The sequence below is a fragment of the Scaptodrosophila lebanonensis genome, unplaced genomic scaffold (assembly GCF_003285725.1).
Source record: "Scaptodrosophila lebanonensis strain 11010-0011.00,11010-0021.00 unplaced genomic scaffold, SlebRS2 tig00000129-arrow-arrow-pilon, whole genome shotgun sequence".
In the NCBI taxonomy this organism is placed as follows: Eukaryota; Metazoa; Arthropoda; class Insecta; order Diptera; family Drosophilidae; genus Scaptodrosophila; species Scaptodrosophila lebanonensis.
In genome coordinates, this window is record NW_022060583.1 from 319,928 (window position 1) to 339,940 (window position 20,013).

Here is a 20,013-nt window from a genome sequence, read left to right on the forward strand (position 1 = left end):
GGGCGATGGGCAACACAGACAACAATTTGCAGCTGCCAACTGGCACCTCCATCCCACTCCACCCCACCCCGCCTACGCGAACGCCCACGCCCACAGCCTGCACAGCTGCAAACGCCCGCAATTTGGCCACGTTTTTATTTCATTGCATTTTATTTATGGCACTTGAGTTTCATTCGCTTACCAGCTTCGGTTACTCTCTATGATTTTTATTATTACATACACATACATATATATGTATAAACATGCATATGTTTGTGTTGCTTTCCTTTTGTTGCATTTTGATTTATTAAAAATTCATTTAGCATGCGCTTGTCGTGCATTTCGTTGTGCCCTCGTGCGAAGTGCACGCACGTGCCTCCCTTTTACAATACTATTTCTTTTGTTGTTTTATTTGCCACGTTCTGTTCTTTGCTGTCAACTTTGTTACATTATATATTTTTGCTCTTTTGTTGTGAGTTTTCCCTGTTTGGTTCTTTTATCCCTTAATAGTTGATAGTGCATTGCAAGAGAATTTTGAAAGCGATTACTTGAAACTTAAAACCAAAAATTATAAGCCTAGTGCGTAGTGCGTACTTATTTGAAACCTAGTGCATTAAGTCGCGGCATGACTAGCATAGAGTTTAGTCCATAGTCCTGCTTACTGAGCTAATCCTTCATTGTGCATACGAACAAAAAATATGCTCAGCCAAACACTTACATATTCCGAATTCACCTTATATCGATTGATTAAAGAATCGTTTTTTTATGTTTGTTAGAAAAATGTTGCGAGTTTTCAACAAAAAAAAAGAGCATAGCTAAAAATTGTTAAATAAACTCGTATCTAAATCAATTTCAATTTTCGCAGCCGAAGAGTCTAAAGTACGAAGTTTCGCTCTCTCCATTACGCGATAATAAAATAGAGCACCACTCTTCAATTTTTTTTCTACTTTTTTGAACACTTGGAGTTGATGAAGAAGAACATTGCTAATTAATTTCTGTAATTATGTTAACGGGTCGTGCAATAATATTCGTTTATGGTTTCTCTTCCTTTAATTCAACTTATTAAAGCTGATAAAAGAATTACCTTTATATACAGAAATGAGTTCTACAATTGAGCATATCAAGAAAAATAATAAACAAATAAATATGTAAATTAATAATTGTCACTGCTGTTTACCCTTGTAGAGTATTTAAGAGAGTATTTATTTAATGTATAATCAAAAGCTCTCGACAAAAGGGAGAAACACCTAAACTACTCCTTTCATGTATCCATTAGTTATGTAGTGGATGAAGTAAGCGTATAAACGTCATCCATCCATATCCTCGAATACTCGGCAATTGTTAAGTGAACAATAGTTTGAGAACATACTCGGGAAAATGCTTATTTAAATCATTTGCCTTATGTATTGTTGCAGTTCTGTCATGTTATTGTTGTTGTAAAGCTTATTTGCGCTGTTCATTTGATTGACTTATGTAATTGTTGTCTAATTGTTAAATGTTGAGTACACACAGCGTCACAGCCACACAGCCACACAGTCCACCCACAGTCCGCTGTCCAAAGAACACGGCGCGCCTACAGCTTACACTAATGACTAACGCACACGCTTCCGGCCGCACGTCTGACAAGCCACCAGGCCAGACCCAACACAACCCAACCCAACACAACCCAAGCCAACCCAAGCCAACCCAACCCAACCAATCACACACAGACAAATCACACAGAGACACACTCACGCACACACTGTGACGCCACGCTGTTTGTGTACATGTGTCAAGCCTGTGATTTCCACCCGCTGTGATGCCAAACTAATCAAATCGATGTTTTTCATGCTGCCGCCCACGCCACTCCTCGTGCTTCTCGTCCTGATGTCGTCATCATCGCCGCAGGTACCAGCGCCAACAGCGCAAGGAGGGACTGCTGCCCAATGCAGACAACCTGACGTTTTCGCCATCCCGTATCAAGTGCCACCATCCGAAGTGTCCCAAGTTCAGCCATCGCAAGCCGTCCAACATACAGGATCAGATGATAACCGTCATGGTGCCGCTCAATTCGAATAACAACAATAATAGCAGCAGCAACAACAACAATAACAATCACAATGGAAATAGCACCAACGTTCAGTCGCCACGTCCCTCTCCGAGCACCGCCGGCAGTGGTGGCACCAACGCGGCCACCACCACCGTAGCCCTCGTAAACGGTATCAATGGCAGCACGGCCAGTGTGGCAACAGCAGCCGCTGGTGGACTCTACGGCAGCTACGTCAGCGCCCAGCAACTCCAGCAGCCCCAGCAACACTCCTCATCGGACAACACTGAACAGTCCCTCGAGTGTCCTGGCAGCAGTGGTAGCGGTGCACTGGGAATACGCGGCTCATCGCTAAAAAGGTCCACCCACAACCAACTGAAGCCCGAAGGCAGCAGCGCCGAGCAGAAGACAATTCTGCTTAAGTTTCCGCAGCAGATCATCGACTCGGAGCAACTGATTGTAAGTATCGAGAAGAGATCTTCCATTTACATATGTATGTCTGTCATAACACGCCACGCCCCTCACGCCTATCAGACCGCTGAACACAAAACATTTGACCACGCCCGAAAAGCAATAACAACAACAACAAAATGCTTAACAAAAACCTTTAAAATTCTGGTAAAAGTAGTAAATCAGACCACAAATACTACAACAAATGAAAGGAAAAACAACTTTGGCCAAGCCGAAGCTACAATACCCTTCACAATCGTTTTTGAGTCATACCGAATGAGTCTTCGTGTTCAAAAACTACAACTCGAACATATTCGTTTACATTCAAAAGTTTCAATAGCACTTCAATTAAATGTAACTCGCTAAGCCAAAATGTTCATGTAATGTCCGTTCTTGCAACCGACTATCGCCTAGTCGTCCGATCTAAAAACAACCTCCAACTACATATACTAAAATATTTACGCGAGTGCTGGGCTTTCATTTTATGTGCAGCACATTTCAAATTTCAAAAGGATATTTTCTTTGAGCCATAATCTCAGACTATCTATAAAGCTAGAATCAAATCAAATGTTTGCCATCGAACAAAGAAATGAAAGGAGCTCAGTGGTCTCCAATGCTGGGTAATTGTGAAGGGTATAACAAATACAACAACAACTAAAACAAGAATGTGCCATGCAAATATAATATAATAATGCTCTTTCACGTTTGTTATATAAATAATGCACGAACTTGCAGCTGCAGTTGGGAAATTTAGGCAAGGTATTGAATTTAAAACAACAATTCACCAAAAAGAAAAACAAAACAAAACAAATATAAAAACAAAATTGATAAACGTAACAATGAACGAGGAAAATTAAAGCACAAAACTGAACTAATCCGTCCTTATGTACAAATAAAATACAAAAACTAACATAACAAATTCAATTTATATACTATACGTAGCAATATCCCATTGATCAATTTATTAACGCTCTATGCTATAGCATTGTTCCATTAAATTGATAATTAGTGCCAAAATGCAATTTTTTTCGTTGAATTTTCTTTGTGTTTGTATGTAAATATTTCATAAAATATTTATCTGTTCATTGCAAAGCGACTCTATGGGCATATCATATACACACGTATAAATACTCTTATGTTTGTTAAGGCAAATGCCACAACAGGACTTTTGTGGGACCCATGCGATTAATATCGAATCAAAATTGCTTTTCAAATGGCCGAACTCGTATCTTGAGGCATGCAAACAAAGCTTTGTAATAAAAAAATAAATAAATAAATAGTTTTTCCGTAAAGGAAAAGCACAAATAAATTGAAAAAAATCGTCAGGTTCTGAAAAAAACACCGCTGCATCATCCTATTTACGAAAATTCGCTGAACTCTTGACATCCGATTAATCAGGATGTGCTGGAAAGTTCTTTCTGCCGAATTCCATCCAAAATCACACTCGTAGACGCCACAAAAACTATTGATTGGTTTTTAAATAACTCGTAGCTTAAGAAGGCGTATAGAAGAAGAATTTCATAATTTATTTTTTCCTGTACGAATTTAATTTATTGTTTTATCAATATTTTAGAAACTTCCTAGTAAAGCACTGGAGAATTGTTCTAACTGCACTGTTCAATCATTTTTTGAAGAAAAAACATTCTACATTAAGAAAAAAAAAACTCGAATAAATATAAGCTGAGGAATTGCGTAATAGTTGTGCAATTTAATAGAACCATTAATAAGCGAAGGCAAACGTTTATTTTTGCTTAACTGGCAATTTCTTTTTCTGTCCTTTTTCCAAAATAGAACAAGTATCCTTAATATAATCTTCCTCAAATATCATTTCATTTGCGAACAAGCACCTCAGAAAGGTTAAAATAAACACGAGTCTACAAAATAAGACCGGTGGGCCAGAAAGCTCTAGTTGATTTAATTGTACTTTATTTAACTTTATAATTATATTCTTGAAGCAATCAATGTTTTAGGAATTGTATTCTTGATAAAGTTGAAAAGAAAGTCATTATTTGTATATAAATAACCATTCACCATAAATCACAGCAAATGTATATAAGTATTATAGTTTGCCTATCACAGCATATATGTATATACATGCGCTCCTCTTAGCCCTTTAACTGTAAATATATTTTAAGTTGATCCATACAACAGTATAATTGGTACCGATGTAGACTTGGATCCTAGTTGCCTCACCGAAAATCGTTTGTTATATGTATGATTTTCAAAGATACAAAAACGGTTGAGCATTGTAGCAGCCACTTAAATGAATATTAATTATTCATCTGTCATCGGCTATTGATGCAACCATACTAGGTTAGGGACCCACTTGAGTCGGACAGCTCAACATAACAAAACAAAAACAACAATCTGCCATTTTAGGTTCTGCTGCTTTTCCTTGTATGCTTGCGTCTTATTTTTGCCTCATAGTACTTGCGATTGCGAACCAAATTTAAAAAGTTGCACCCAACCATTTAATGCCAGGACTTGAAAACGAAACCCCTACTAATTGCCAATTCTTGCCTGCGACGCCACGGTTTGTGGCGCCTTCTCTTTCTCTTTTGTTCTTTTTTTGGCGGTGTTTATTTTAGAGTCATCCGTGCACCTCGGGCTTCCTCAGCCCACCCACATCGGTTAGCCGGAGGCCATCGGTCATGTTTAATGAGTACGTGCTGCTTCATACGCCGCCCGCACTTAGTGCTGAGCCCACAGGCAGCGGCACTGTAAGCGTAAGTGGCGTAAGCGGCGGTGGTGCTGCAACCGCCACAGCCACGTCCAACATAAATGGAGTGGCCAGTGAGAAGAGTAACATCTTCTCAACAGAGAAAATGACACAGGCCGGCGATGGCAGCATCTGGCAGGTGAGTCCCATAAAGCAAACCGTCACAAAAACACTTCGAATCTACAATTATAAACTCATGCATCTAGGTGAATCTACCGCAGACCATCGGCACCATAGCCAATCCATATGCAGAGTGCTCTGAACTGGGTATACACGACGCGATGACTTGTCAAGAGCTCTTAGCATTTTCTGTGGCCTTTTCAGCGGCATTGCCCACGGGTCAAAGCACGCTTGAGTCATTTTACTCATCGCTCGCACGCTGTGATCCCCACACGGCCGAGGCGCTGAAAAACCAACACAAGCGTACAGCGGGAGTGGCCGCAGTCGCGTCCACCGCATCAGCTCCAGTCTCAGGCCCAGCCTCAGCCACCGGCTCAGCAACGGAGCAGCAGCAACAGCAGTCAGCGGCGTCAGATGGGCCCGTTGCGGCCGTCGAGCTGAGCACTGCGACTATGACCGGCTCTGTTTGCGCCGAGACGCAGACGGCGAGTCGTCGCAAGGAGACACAGCCTCAGCCACAGAACTACCATCACAGCAACAACAATAATAATGGTAGCCACAACAACAATGGTCAGCAGCATGGCACCAGCGGCAATGGAGGTGCCGGCGCCGGCACTGGCAGCAGCAGCGGCAGAGCTCGAGCCCTTGGGCTGAGTCATAGACAAACTGGCAATTATATGGAGGATTATGCCTGCTGCTACGATCTGTATCAGAATGCGCTTTCGCCGCTAGATGAAAGACGGCGCCAGTGGTCTCCAGCTATGCGTGGCATAATTGCAGTCTATCGCTGCCTGTCCAGGGTTTGCAGCGTCATCCGCCGCTATATACGACGTCTGGTCGAGCACAAGTACTTCCAACAAGGCATACTCTTGGCCATACTGATAAACACACTATCGATGGGCATTGAGTACCATAACCAGCCAGAAGAGCTGACGGCCATTGTGGAGACAAGCAATATTGTATTCTCGGGCATCTTTGCAGTGGAAATGCTGCTCAAAGTCGTAGCCGAGGGGCCGTTCCGGTATATTGCCAACGGCTTCAATGTCTTCGACGGCATCATTGTAATTTTAAGGTGAGTGTGAGAGAGCACAGTGATTGTGTTGCGTTTAGAGTCTAGGCTCTACCCTCAACTTACCTTTAACTTTTGCCGCATACCAATTAGCGCCATTGAGATATGCCAGCAATTTTTGGGGAACGGAACTGGAGGTGGGGGCTCTGGTCTCTCGGTTTTACGCACATTTCGCCTGCTGCGCATCCTTAAGCTCGTGCGCTTCATGCCCAATTTGCGGCGCCAACTGTTCGTCATGCTGCGCACCATGGACAATGTGGCTGTATTCTTTTCTCTCCTGGTACTTTTTATATTCATATTCAGGTGAGTCCGACTGGCTGCGGCCTGCTCCAACCACTAACCAAACAAAGCCTACAAGTTGGGGCTCACACAGATACAGATACATACACAGACACAGATACAGATACAGGCACAAATACCGAAAAAGACACACACTGACACCCCCAATAACTAAATCCATAAGACACATTTACCTACTACTTACATATACTCGTATACAACTCGTAAAGCTTTTTCGGTAAAGGCGAACCAAAGATAAAAAGCGAACAACGATTGACTTCATTTTTAACAAAAGCAACTATTAAGAAATGTGATAACTATCTTGATAAATATCTACTATCGGCGTATAAATGTACATATGTATCCGTACCAAGGCATCGAACGTTCCCACCACACCCTAACCAGTCCAGTCCAACAATTCTAGCAGATATGTACGTCATAAGCGACAGACTACGGCTCTAAGTCGCGTACAGGTGCAGGGGCTAACGGAGCTCCGAGAATACGTTCGGGCATATACTGCTTATATACTCCTAACCATAGCTACAAACAGTTGAACTTTCTAGCATAGCAGTCGTCTAACGACTTTATAGATTTGATACTAATACTTGTACTTGTACTCGATATTATAGCAAAGTAATGCCCACTAGACATATTAATCCAAACCCCAGATCCGCAGTGTTCAGAAAACAAATACTCCAGCACACGAACAGCTCCGATTTTCACATACTCTCACACCTAAACTCTGCCCCTCTCTGTCTCTATTTCAATCTCTCTTTCTCTGCCACATGCTCTTGCTCTTTAACCTCAAAACATTAATACACTAACACACTCGTCCTTTTTTAACGGTACTAAGTCCCTCTTTCTTAAGCTCTCTTACTCTCATTAAATGCCACACGCACTCAATTGTTAAATTTCGCTTCTTTTTTACACCCTCTCCTAACCAATTCTAAAGCTCTCTTCCATAATACACACACACACGACATGTCACAAGTTCTCTTTTTATGTCCTTTGGCCCCCCAATTACCCCTAAGAATCAATCGAATTGCTCTGATATTACTATAACCGTTTTTATGCTTCACAACCACATATTCCTTCTAATTCTACGTACCATTTGAGTATTTGAGTAATCATTTGCGTAAGTCTTTCGAAGTAAGAACTGTTCTTACAGCTGCCTTAATGCCTATTTTTCAATATCGCTCTTACTCTCTCTCCTCTCTCTTACTCTGTATTTTGCTATCATCAAGAAAAGTAGTTAGCGTTTCATTGAAACTTGCGATTAACTTGTACGAAATGTTTTAAGTAAAACCTACAAGTTCAAAGAGTGTTTACTTGCTCTCGCTCGTTCTTACGATCTAACGTTCTCTCACTCTCTCTCTATCTCCGACTCACTTCCACTCTATGTCCTTCTAAAGCTCACTGTCTCTTACTGCTACAATTTGTCGTTCTCTATGACTCGTTAGCTCACCTATTTGCATTCGAAATACACACCCACACACATACATACACACACAATAACTGACACAACGACACGAACCCAAGTACACCCCGATGCAGACAAAACACCGTAATCTTCTTTGTTATTTTTCTCATAAATTTGCTCACTCTTCAATACTAAAAATCCGTTACATACTATACTTTATGACTAAAGCGTACTAATATTTTCTTCATTATCTTTATCACTCGCTCATGAGCTACATATTTCGAAACCGAACTTTTCGAACAACTCTAAATTTAAATGTTTTTCTTTATTTGGTTTGCACAATCACAGACATACACACACACTTCAAAAATCGTCACTACAACAGCAACAACAGTTACAACAATTAGTTAGTTAGCCAAAGCTTCATTCAATTAAATTAACTAAATGTGTGTCTTAGCTTTTTAGCGTTCCTAACAAAAACAACACAAACAAATACGACACGAAACCCGAACAAAAATATACAAACTCGCATTTTTTATTTATGTATCGAACTCATTCGAAGAAGTTCGCAGCACCTACACGAAACACTCGACGACGTGGTCGCGGCGCCTGCGTGAGCAGCTTCGAAAGCTTCGAAAGCTTTCGCCAGCAGCCACGCAAGCTTTTATGCTCAAAGCACCTAAGACACAAACACTTACACACACGCACACGCCCACGCACACAATATAAAAGTACTTTGAAATCGTACGCTTATTGTGTAGTTGCAGTCGATGCAGTTTGAAATATACATATTTAAATACATTATCTAAAATAAAATATTCGTATACTACTACTATTACTACTACTACTATTATATATATATATATATATATATACTTATATATACATATTCGATTTACTCGTATATAAAAATACATTTGATTTTCATTGAGTTAACCAAAATAAGAATCTTAATAAAACAAAACAAAAGAGCAACTACTAAAACAAAATTAATGAAAGTTTAGTTAGCTTAGTTAATCTGTTTGTGTAGTTAGAAGCAATAGCAATAAAAACAGACAACAACAAATACTAACACAGCTCACATACTCGTATACAAATGTTTGAAAAGCATAAGGAGCAGAAGGAGCAGAAGTTGCGGCTGTGCTACGGTGAACCCACTTTATAATTGCTATCAATAATGAATTTGTCGGGTACTTACCTTCTGCTCTATCTGTTACTTCAACAGCGTCTGCAACATGCCATATTCCTACTTAATCCAATGCCAAGTCTAGAAAAAACAAAATAAATTAGAATTAATTATGAAATACCAGTGCCCGCTTAGTACTCAACCACGCAGCGACGTCGCCAGCAACACAACGTACAAAAAATAATCCCAAAACCCAAACGCAAAAGATTAACTCATAACTAATAATCAAAGCAATAAACACAAATAAATTCTATTAAATGAATTGATTCAATAAAAAAGGAAAATAAAATCTGTAATTCTATTGTTCCCACTTGAAGCTTAATCTCTTGACACACTGCAAGCAATCATTTTAGTTCGGCTTTTGGACTCATCTCAGTTTCTCACTCCGACAAAAAGGTTATGCCCAATATGCTCTACTATATGTACTTTCCTGTATAAATGAGATGTATGAGTCAACTTGTTTATAAGTGTAAAACATCTGCGTAACAAATATATTTGTCTCACAACAACAAGAAAAACAAGATACCTCTGTCTCGCCCCAGCCAAGATAGTAAATTGCATATTATAGCCTACTTCTGCGTATGCCTCAACTTCATGATAGATCAAATGGATTCCATATTCTCCAATGATGTTTTCGCATTGCGAAGTTTCCTCATTATGTCGAAATGTCGAATTTTCGGTAGCTGTTACCACGCAAGTGGAAAAGGCGCTTTATTCAAATTAAGGCAGCATACTTTTAGGCTTTATCCTTTGAGTTTCTTTCTTATGCTCCTAAAAGAACCCTGGCACGCAACTGCGTAATAGAGAAATACCTAAAGTGTAACGGATGTTTTACGGAAGCAGGAACAGCTTTTTCGTTATCAATTTTAATGGCTACAAAATATGTTCCTGATATCAATAAGAGGAACAAAGCCGACTCGAATTAATTAAGTGTTTTCTTCCCCAAATGAAGCAGAGTTCATAATAATGCTTTTCCGGCTTACAAAACACTGAGAGCTCAATTTCAGTTATGGATATGGATATGCTTGACCTTAAACTCAATATGGCCTGCACCTTTTTAGGTCCCCGCAGTATATTTGATTTCTTAATACTTTAGTTTAAACTTTTAAAGGCTTCTCTATACTTTTACAATTGTGCTTAGCTGTAATTTCTAACTATCGCTCGCCCGCCGCTCACTTACAAATGGACACTTTCGCTCACCCACTCTGTCTCTCTCTCTCACACACACATTCTCTGTTTCTCTCTCTCTCTCTCTCTCTTTCTGCCTTAACTATCTCTATTTCTCTCTTTTGTATTTGTATCTCTCTTTCTCTCTGTTTCGCCTCACAATTGTTTGATTGACATACTAAAAATGAAAATAATTTAATGTAATTAACTTTCATAAAAACCCAAAATAAAATTGTATGCTAAAACTGAAATAAAAAACAACACAAAACCCAACAAAACACAAGAATAAATATATTATATATATATGATTACCGAAATATATATACATATATATTATATTATATATCAATAAATACAAAAACCAAACCATCACTTTAGTATACTCGGCATGAATCTGTTCGGATGTAAATTCTGCGAGAAAATTAATGGAGAGATGATTTGCGATCGTAAGAATTTCGACAGCCTGCTTTGGGCGCTCGTCACAGTGTTTCAGGTAGACCTATTGTTCAGCATATATGCCTCTATATATATATATACAAATATTATATATAAATAAAATATCTATATATACTACTATTACCTAATACTTCTACACCTACCTGTTAAAAATTAACATCAATGTTAAACAAGAGCAAGCTTTTTTTTTGTAAATGTATACTCTTTCGTTCCGTATGTTTTCCATCAGTTATTTGTTGTCTTTGTTTTTTCTTATTACGATTTTTCTGTGCGTCCGTTCGGTTGTTTGTTTATCTATTTGTCAATTTGTTCGTTTCGTTTGATGACTAACCATCCAGAGCTTTGAATTCCAACAATATAATTTGCCAAGCTTGCTGCCCTGCTCGCATATTTTCTACTATTGTGTTGCGCCAATTCGAGACTATCGCGACTGTCATTATGTTATTGGAAGCATAAAAGATATCTACAGTAGTATTATCTACAAAATTCCTTTTAGCTTAAAACAGACAAAATCGCGTCGCGATAGTGCTCACAATTGTGATTTCATATGCTTTTAGTTCGTTTGTTATTTTTTGTTTTTATTTAAAATTTAGTTTAACGCCATTTTATGGTTTTGTTCCTGCATACATATACATACATATGTACATACATACTTTATACTTTACGTTTTGTTATTTCTCGTTTATTGTTGCTTGTGTTGCTTTTTCTGTACAGTTCATTGTTTTAGTTTTGCCTGCCGCTGCCGCGAGCTGTGCTGCCCCCCCTCGCTGGCCCGCTAGCTCGCTCGCACTAATTTGTGGTGTGTATTTCAATGTGCCCATATTATTTTTATTCAATTAGAGAACTAATTGCGTCACTACACAAAATCAGAACCAGAGCCAGAATCAGAATTAGCAAATAACCAAAAACAATTAACAATTAATACGCCAGCACAGCCACAAAATACTAATACAACAAAACAACCAACTTACCAACCAACAATTATAAAACCAACAACAGCAACTACAACAACGAAATGCGTACAAAAAGTTGCATGTGAATTTTTCGTTTGAGTTTCGTAGCAAGCAGCGCGCATCTGCATGTCGTTTACAGTAATGTAGCTTTTGTTAATCTCAACAAAATGATGCCATTAACGGCATATGCATACCTATGTACATATATATAAGTGATACTATATAATTAAACATAAAAAAAATACGCGCAGGTAAGCATTATAACGAACTGAATAGACTGCTTGCCATTTCGGGGTCTCTTGCTCTTTCTGCGCCTGGTCATCCGTCACCTAACTGTGCCTAGCCACTGTACGTATGTATGTATGTACGTATGAACGTATGCGTGTATATTTCTAAGGCATGAGGCGCATGCGAAGCCATCAAATACAACACACATACATACTTATATACACAGGTCGAAACTCATCTCCAAAGTGTGCACACGTGTACACAATTGCATACATCCTTAATTGCTCTTTGCCCTCCTTCTCTTTCTCTTGGGCACGCATGCTGACTTCCTCTCTCAACACCTTGTTAAACAACAAGAACCCCTCTTAACAAATTTTTTCTCTAATACGTGTTTGAAATTTTCCCATCGAAATACTTATTTATGTCTCTGTGTATATGTATGATTTATTATGTTCATACTCTCTAAATGGTTCAATACTACTTACATACTTACTAATACTTATGTACTTCTTATGGCTACTTTTTTCCATTTCACACACTACCACCACCACCACCACCAACAACAACAACGAACTTAAAGACAATCTGCTCACCTTTTTGCCTATTAAACAGCACTACTCCTATTACTAAGTATATTATATTCTAGTATCTAAGTTGTATACACAAATAGAAACCCCGCAAGCCAAGCAAACAACCAAACAACCAAACAACAAAAACAAACCGAAACACAGTGCACTCTCACACGCATACAAAACTATAAACTTTAACTGTAAACTATACCAAACTAACTGTACCCTCTTAAACTTTGGAACTCACTTCCGCTCAGTATCCGGCACAAAAACAGAAACAAAATCAGATATATACACACCCGCACATACATACTCTCACACATACATCCACATACTATACTTTACACCCATATACATACATATGTACCATATGTCCTATATACTGTAAGAACAATCTCTAGTATTTGTCAGTTACCATCTAGGCCCACTAAACTGTAAAATAAATACGTTTACTTTGCTATGCTCAACTTTTGTCACATAAAAAAAAACAACCAACAAAAAAAATGCAAAATTAAACACACACATATCTACAGACAAACAGACAGGTAGACAGACAGACAAACACAACATTGTCAGCGCCCGCAGAAACAGTAACAGAATCAGAACCTGAGCCTTCTGTACATAAACAGCCAGTAAACCCCACAAAGCCCACAAACTCCAACTCTCTTGCAAAACGAAGGCCAGCAAAAACAAAAACAGCCAATCAACCAATAAAAACTGATCCACAGTCCAAAACCCGCTCAGTCTTGAACAAAAATAAACAGCAGATTAGCAAAAGAACATGTTTCCTACAACATACCTACTCGTATATAACAGCAACTCTCTTTCTATATACATATAAAAACGCCATAGTTTATATGCAATACATATACCTATATATACTTATATACATATATATATATTTATTATTTTTGAAAGCATTGGACAAGGAAATGAAATACGACAACTTCGGCCTGCCGAAGTTTTCATATGCTTTTCATAAGGCTCTACCATGAAGCTATTAAATAAATAATGACATACATATTTTCGATCAATTCGAGTTTCAATTCAGTTCACCAGTTCATTTAAATTATATAGTAAGATCACCTGAAGGGGACACAGGCAACCTCAGGAGTGTCGCATCAAAACATTTCATTTGGAACCCCACATCGGAGAAACAAACAAGATCCACAATTGTATATATGTATATACATATATTTAGCATATAGTACTTACTATGGGGCACAAATATGAAAGATATGAAAACAAGTGCTAGAATTTTACCAATGAAAAGTATGTGAAAGTATGTGAACCCCTTGACCTATGAGAGTCTCTATATATAGATCTACTACTATTTATTACTACTCGTTTATATCATGTGAATCGCAACTACATACATACCAACTATTTATATATATATATGTGCATACATCTATAACTATATATATACATATATATACATATATATATAAAATATATATAAACCTACAGCATACTCGGCATGTATCTGTTTGGCGGTAAGTTTTGTAAATTTTTGGACGAATCCGGACTCGAACGTGAATGCACGTGTCCAGAAATTATCAGCCGACATCCGCAATGTGAATGCGATCGCAAACACTTCAACAACATTTTGTGGGCCACGGTCACTGTTTTCCAAGTAAGAACAACAACAATAACAAACAAATACAACAAATACAGCAAACGAAAGCATTTTACTATACATATATATACGATTTATATATGTATATATATATATATATACTCGTATATAAATAAATGAAATCAATATCTCATATCAAAGATACAAAGCGCAAGACTCAACAATTAATTGATTGAGAAGCGTGTCTATAACTCTAGTTTTTTCCTCCAATTTGTTTTTTCAGTTCCATTCTCAGTTTACCCTTATATGTATCTTTTTTAACTACTTTACAAATTTGGTACACCTACCTATACATACATACATACTTATAATATAATCAGCGCAGTTTAGTTGTTGCCCATATCTATGCCTATTTGAGTTTTTGAGTCTTCAATTCATAAACAAAATCTATTTAGTTTACACAGCCACTAGTATTAGAGACACAAGTACTTCCCCCCACTCACATAGGCATAAATACACACATACATACATACATATATACAAACATATACACGCTCAGGACCACAATCAGTGCAATAAGCACGCATACAGCGTTCGGCTCACTCACGTACTCACATTCTCACGACTGGCGTCGACATACAATTTCTTCCGGGGCGTGCCATATGGGCTATAGTCAGTCTATTGCCCGATGGCTGGCCGTGTAAATATAATAAACAACACATATGTGTACATATACATGAAAGCTCGTTCAATATAACTTTTATTAAACGCTGTACTTTTTTTGCTCTCAAGCTCTTTTGTCACTAAGACCTTTACATACTCGTACATGCATAGTCGTACATGTCAAAAGATCGTAGATGAAGAAATGTATACAACTTATTAATCAATCCATGTCATAGGCACAGGATATTGCAGAAAACCCCGTTTGCAATTCCAGAAATTATTTAAAAATATATCGAAAAATCGATGCATCAATTTTTTTTTTTTTTTTATATTGATACCTCCCAATGCTTACACTTTCTAGCAAATTAAGAAACTCATTACATAAAGCATATTTTCATAAACCGGTATTAAATTCGTGCGTTGCTCCGCTTAAGGAATTGTTATTTTTTTAATGATTGAATCATTAAGTGTGATAGAAATCGTAGAATTGGTGTATTGTACCTGTATCACAAATTTGAGGAAATGCCTCCTTAACAATTTCACGAAAACCAGTATAATTTTCGGAAAACAGATGTTAAATATACAATGCTTTTAAAAACATGGTTGCATGGAATCAGAATGGGCTGCTGCCAATTGTGAAAAATCGGCTATACCACAACGTCCTGTCAGTCCCGCCTGCATACCTACACCTCTTATCCAGAAACCAGAACAACAAAAGCAGCACATTCAAATTTTAGAAGAAAACCACCTTTAAATCCACACTAGCTTTGCAAATAATTTTTTTAAACGTTATTTTTGATTTTAATAAAATAAAAAATTATTGTAGCAGTCATTCTAAGCCTTTCCCACCAACGCAGTTGTAACTAACTAGCTTCTTGCTAAAAAATTAGTATAATATGTAAGAAAATTATGTAGAATTATCGTGAAATTTTAAAATTTTGTTCCTTTATCAGACTTATATTTAACTCTCTAACAATTTCAAACGCGTTGATGCATCAATCTTTCGTGTCCGTAAAATAATTTTTGGAGTTTGATATTGCCATTGTAAATAGTACTCGATCCTTTAATTATTAATCTTAAGATATTAAACATACTTTTTTAGGTGAAATCATTTGAATTAAAGAATTCAAAACTAGGTCCTGAGTTCAACCAGTAGTAGAATATAAATGTACATAATGATTGAACACAATGTTCATCTTAGTTGTAATCAGCTGCAATGAAGAAAAATGTCGATCACTACGGCGCTAAGTGACAAATTTTTGTGTTCAACTTTCTTAAAACTGATCCATTGCATATACATTGGTTTAGTTAGATATCAAGTGGAATAAACAAAGGTCAGTTATGGAATTAGCGGGTCCAAATCTTTTCAATCTTAAATTTTTATGGTCACTTAGTGTTATAATTGCATTTCAAATCTCAATTATTTTAATATTAACTACAAAAATAAAAGAACGCTGTATATTTATAATGTAGCTATAACTTTGTTGGTCACCCACAACATAAAGGCCGTACTCAATACATACATTCCATAATCGAACATTTTTCACTAAGTTTTGTTGCATGATTTACGAACTTTGAACCTTACTTTGCCCATTTACTTTGCCTTTTGTTTTGTCGTATGCAACGCCAGAAAAATTATATATAATATTGCTGTTACTTTTCACATATATGCAAAATCTATATATAGATAAATAAAAATAGGCCGTAAAAACGTATGTAAGCTAAGATTTGAAGTTTCGTTTGGATTTGATCTTTTGAAAGCGCTTCGTTCGTTGGTTCGCTCGTTTTTAAATGCTGCTGCTCCCTCCTGTTTTTAATTTTTTTTCCTCCGACATATAGCGAAAAATTCTCATTTGCTGCTTTTTGCGCTTAGCAAACTATTAAATAAAAAAAGAAAGAAAATATTTTTAAACTAACAACAAAAATGCAAAATTAAAACATATCTTAATTTATTATAGAGAAAAATAACAAAACCGCATATTGTAAATACAGCAACGCAGTTTTAAAAACAATAACATTTAAAAAACAACAAAAAACAAATACTTATTGGCACGCCGTGGGGAAAAGTTAACAACGACTATTTTATTATATACATGCAATATTTATGCAAGCATTTTGCGTTTGCTTTTTGTTTATGTGATGAGCAGCTGCGTTTTTATTATTATTTACTATTTTAGTCCTTGCTTAATTTTCAGTGTTGCCACACGCTCACACCACGAATTATTGTTTGACTATTTAATGCAGCATACTTTCGGGCTGTGCCGAGCTTTTTTTCTGCCTCTGTCTGTGCCGCTATAAACGCATTTGATTCTTCCGTTTTTGTTCCTGTTATTGTTTTTTTTTTCATTTTGTGTGTTTCCTGTATTTTTCGTGCATTTCTTTGAGTGCTTGTCACATTGGCCGTTGATTTTAATGCGCTGCTGCAGCTTTATTAGGTTGTTTTTTAAACAAAAATTGTACTTATGGTTATGTGTTGAAAGTCAGTTACGTTCTTAGCACACCAGCCTTAAAAATACAATAAATTTAAACATAATAATGAGAATAATTTGTAAAGACGCTGATTTTATGTGAGATGCTCCTCGGCAACTGCGGCGCACTCGCAATTGGGCCAGTTTCGTTGCATTTGCCTTGGACCATATGCACATGAAATGTGTCTCAAACAACAGCTTACATATGTATGTATGATTAACTCTTTGTTTTGTTGTTATGCTTTCTCAAATACGTTTTGTTTGTTAAGCTTAATGAGAAGGTTGAAGAGATACATTTTATAGAGTTTAAACAATACATATACTCGTACATATAACTTTTGTGCTCAAATATCTAACACATTGCCGTTTGCTTCTCCAATATGTTTTTTGTGCTCTCTTTTCTTACTTTCGTTTAATTCCATACATGTGTTTACCATTTTTTTTTGCTTCTTTCAAACAAAATATATATATCTACTTTATATACAAAATCTGTATGTAAACTGCACCACGTTCGCCGCCACTGCAACAACTACAACAAAACAACAACAACAACAACTACGCAAAAAAAAACTGTTTTTAGATACTCACACAAGAGGATTGGAACGTCGTGCTGTTCAACGGCATGGAAAAGACAAGTCATTGGGCCGCATTGTACTTTGTGGCCCTAATGACGTTCGGCAATTATGTGCTGTTTAATTTATTGGTGGCCATTTTGGTTGAGGGATTCAGTTCAGAGGTAGAGTTTTGCCAACACCAACAACAAAATTTATCTTAAATACATCTGCAAACTGTCAAGGAAGCAGTTTTTGCCAGGCGAGCAAACTGAATTCAAAAAATCAACCCCATTAATGCCCATAACATTTTCCTATCCCAAGTCCTGCTCTTTGATTTTAATTTGCTCGCCTGGCATCAATTTCAATGAGCCCAGATTAAAAACAATTTAAAAAAATTGGCTTGTCACAATATTAAATTCGATTCGACAAACGATATACGACATTTCAAAATCGAATGGCGATGTTTAAATCAATGAAAAAATATGAGCATTAATCTGCAATCAGTCGGTATTATATTATTAATTAATTGTATCTTGGACAAGTTAAAGTTAAAGTTGCAAATCAATACAATGTACATCCTAAATGATCTAATCATTTCTGAATTCATATTAATCAATTGGATATTCTCTTATCATCAGATATAAGTAACCTAATACAATAATGTTGAAAAACATTTAATTTGCAAGGGTAATAAACTTCTTATTATCGCCACCCTTAAATTATATATAGTATTGTGATTTCTAAATCACTAAATAATTTATTTTACCATAAATATATTTTTGATGTTTTGGACACATCATTCTAAAAGCATATAAAGTAACGAACACTATCTTAGTCAATCGATGAAATGTTTTAACGTTATTGAAGAATTTATTGATATTTAAAATTCAATTGGTAATAGTAAAATAAAACATACGACAAACGATGTTTGAAAATTCGATATCCGTTATACGAAACGCTCCATGCGACCCGTTGCCGAAAAAGTCTAATTTTGAAATTTTGATTCCCTCAGCGAAATGAACGTCGCGAGCGCGAACAACGCGAATTGGTCAAAAAACTGCGCGAAGAGACATTGGCCGAAAATTATAGCGATGGTATGTACGATGAATCACGCAGCGAAGCTGATTCATCGACCACTAATGAAAGTTACTACGAGGTTCGAAACCGTTGGCGCAGCGCCGAGGATGTGCGCAAGGTAAGTGCTTGAGTGCGAGAAAGAGCGAGATATGCTAAATGGGTGAGTGTGGGCTCTTGTGGGCTCAAATGTGTGTCAGTCTGTGCGTGTCCGTGTGTGTGTGTTTTTGCATAATTTGTGTGCGAGTGCGTGACCGTTGCATGGCATGTCTATCACGTCTGCGTCTCACACTACAGCTGCAGGACTCGGCCGAGCTCATCATCGAGGCAAAGAGCAATATGCATCGCCAGCGGCTGCTTCAGCCCACCCAAGACTATCAAATAAATGAGCTGCCCGGCAGCGGTGGCGCTCTAGGCGCTGAAAAGGAGACCGGCAGGCTAATGGCCGACGAAGACAAGCCGAGAGGCGGCCTCAAAAAGGTAAGTGCAGACGCGAACAATCCCCTAAATATCCAAAAACACAGACCCCTATACCCGCTCATACACTGGCACAACACACACGCCTGTACGTACCTCGCCTCGCACACAGACATACTCCATCAAGGAAAGGCGCAGCGAGGCCTCGCGTCTCTCCAAGATAAGACTCATACGCGAGCCACCTATCATCACAACAACGGCTGCCACGCCACAGGACTCGCCAAGCACCACACTGGAGCCTGGCATGAGCTTTCGTCAGTGGGGCGATGCCGAGGTAAGTCCTATTTAACATTTTATATCCGGAGAATTAGCCGAACACTTCTTATTCAAATAATCCGATGTAAATAAAGGTAACTGCAACCGTTGAAGCAGTTAAAGCCATTACGCCAATTATTTTCTATATGTATTTGGTCCATTCTCTGGCAATAGCTTGTTTCCAACATTTCTGTAATCCAAAAAGCTAACCATGTGAGCAATGCTCCACTTTCTCTAATAAGTAAATAGAGGACTTGTAGAGCACAAAACAAAAAATTTCGGTTCCTTGCATTCGTTACAAGAATACCTAAGAAGGATCCAG

The 20,013-nt window shown here is 37.6% G+C and overlaps 1 protein-coding gene across 1 annotated transcript in view; it reads left to right on the forward strand.

Moving 5' to 3' along the window:
• LOC115628937 (voltage-dependent T-type calcium channel subunit alpha-1G) overlaps positions 1-20,013 on the forward strand; it is a 65,902-nt gene that overhangs the window by 35,119 nt on the left and 10,770 nt on the right. The window contains exons 10-21 of the mRNA XM_030525210.1: positions 1,867-2,464; positions 3,191-3,214; positions 5,044-5,313; positions 5,381-5,703; positions 5,737-5,894; positions 5,937-6,366; positions 6,457-6,666; positions 10,794-10,908; positions 17,912-18,067; positions 18,898-19,080; positions 19,257-19,439; positions 19,549-19,710. Coding sequence (XP_030381070.1) covers positions 1,867-2,464; positions 3,191-3,214; positions 5,044-5,313; positions 5,381-5,703; positions 5,737-5,894; positions 5,937-6,366; positions 6,457-6,666; positions 10,794-10,908; positions 17,912-18,067; positions 18,898-19,080; positions 19,257-19,439; positions 19,549-19,710 — 2,812 coding nt within the window. The remainder of the gene's footprint in view (positions 1-1,866; positions 2,465-3,190; positions 3,215-5,043; positions 5,314-5,380; positions 5,704-5,736; positions 5,895-5,936; positions 6,367-6,456; positions 6,667-10,793; positions 10,909-17,911; positions 18,068-18,897; positions 19,081-19,256; positions 19,440-19,548; positions 19,711-20,013) is intronic.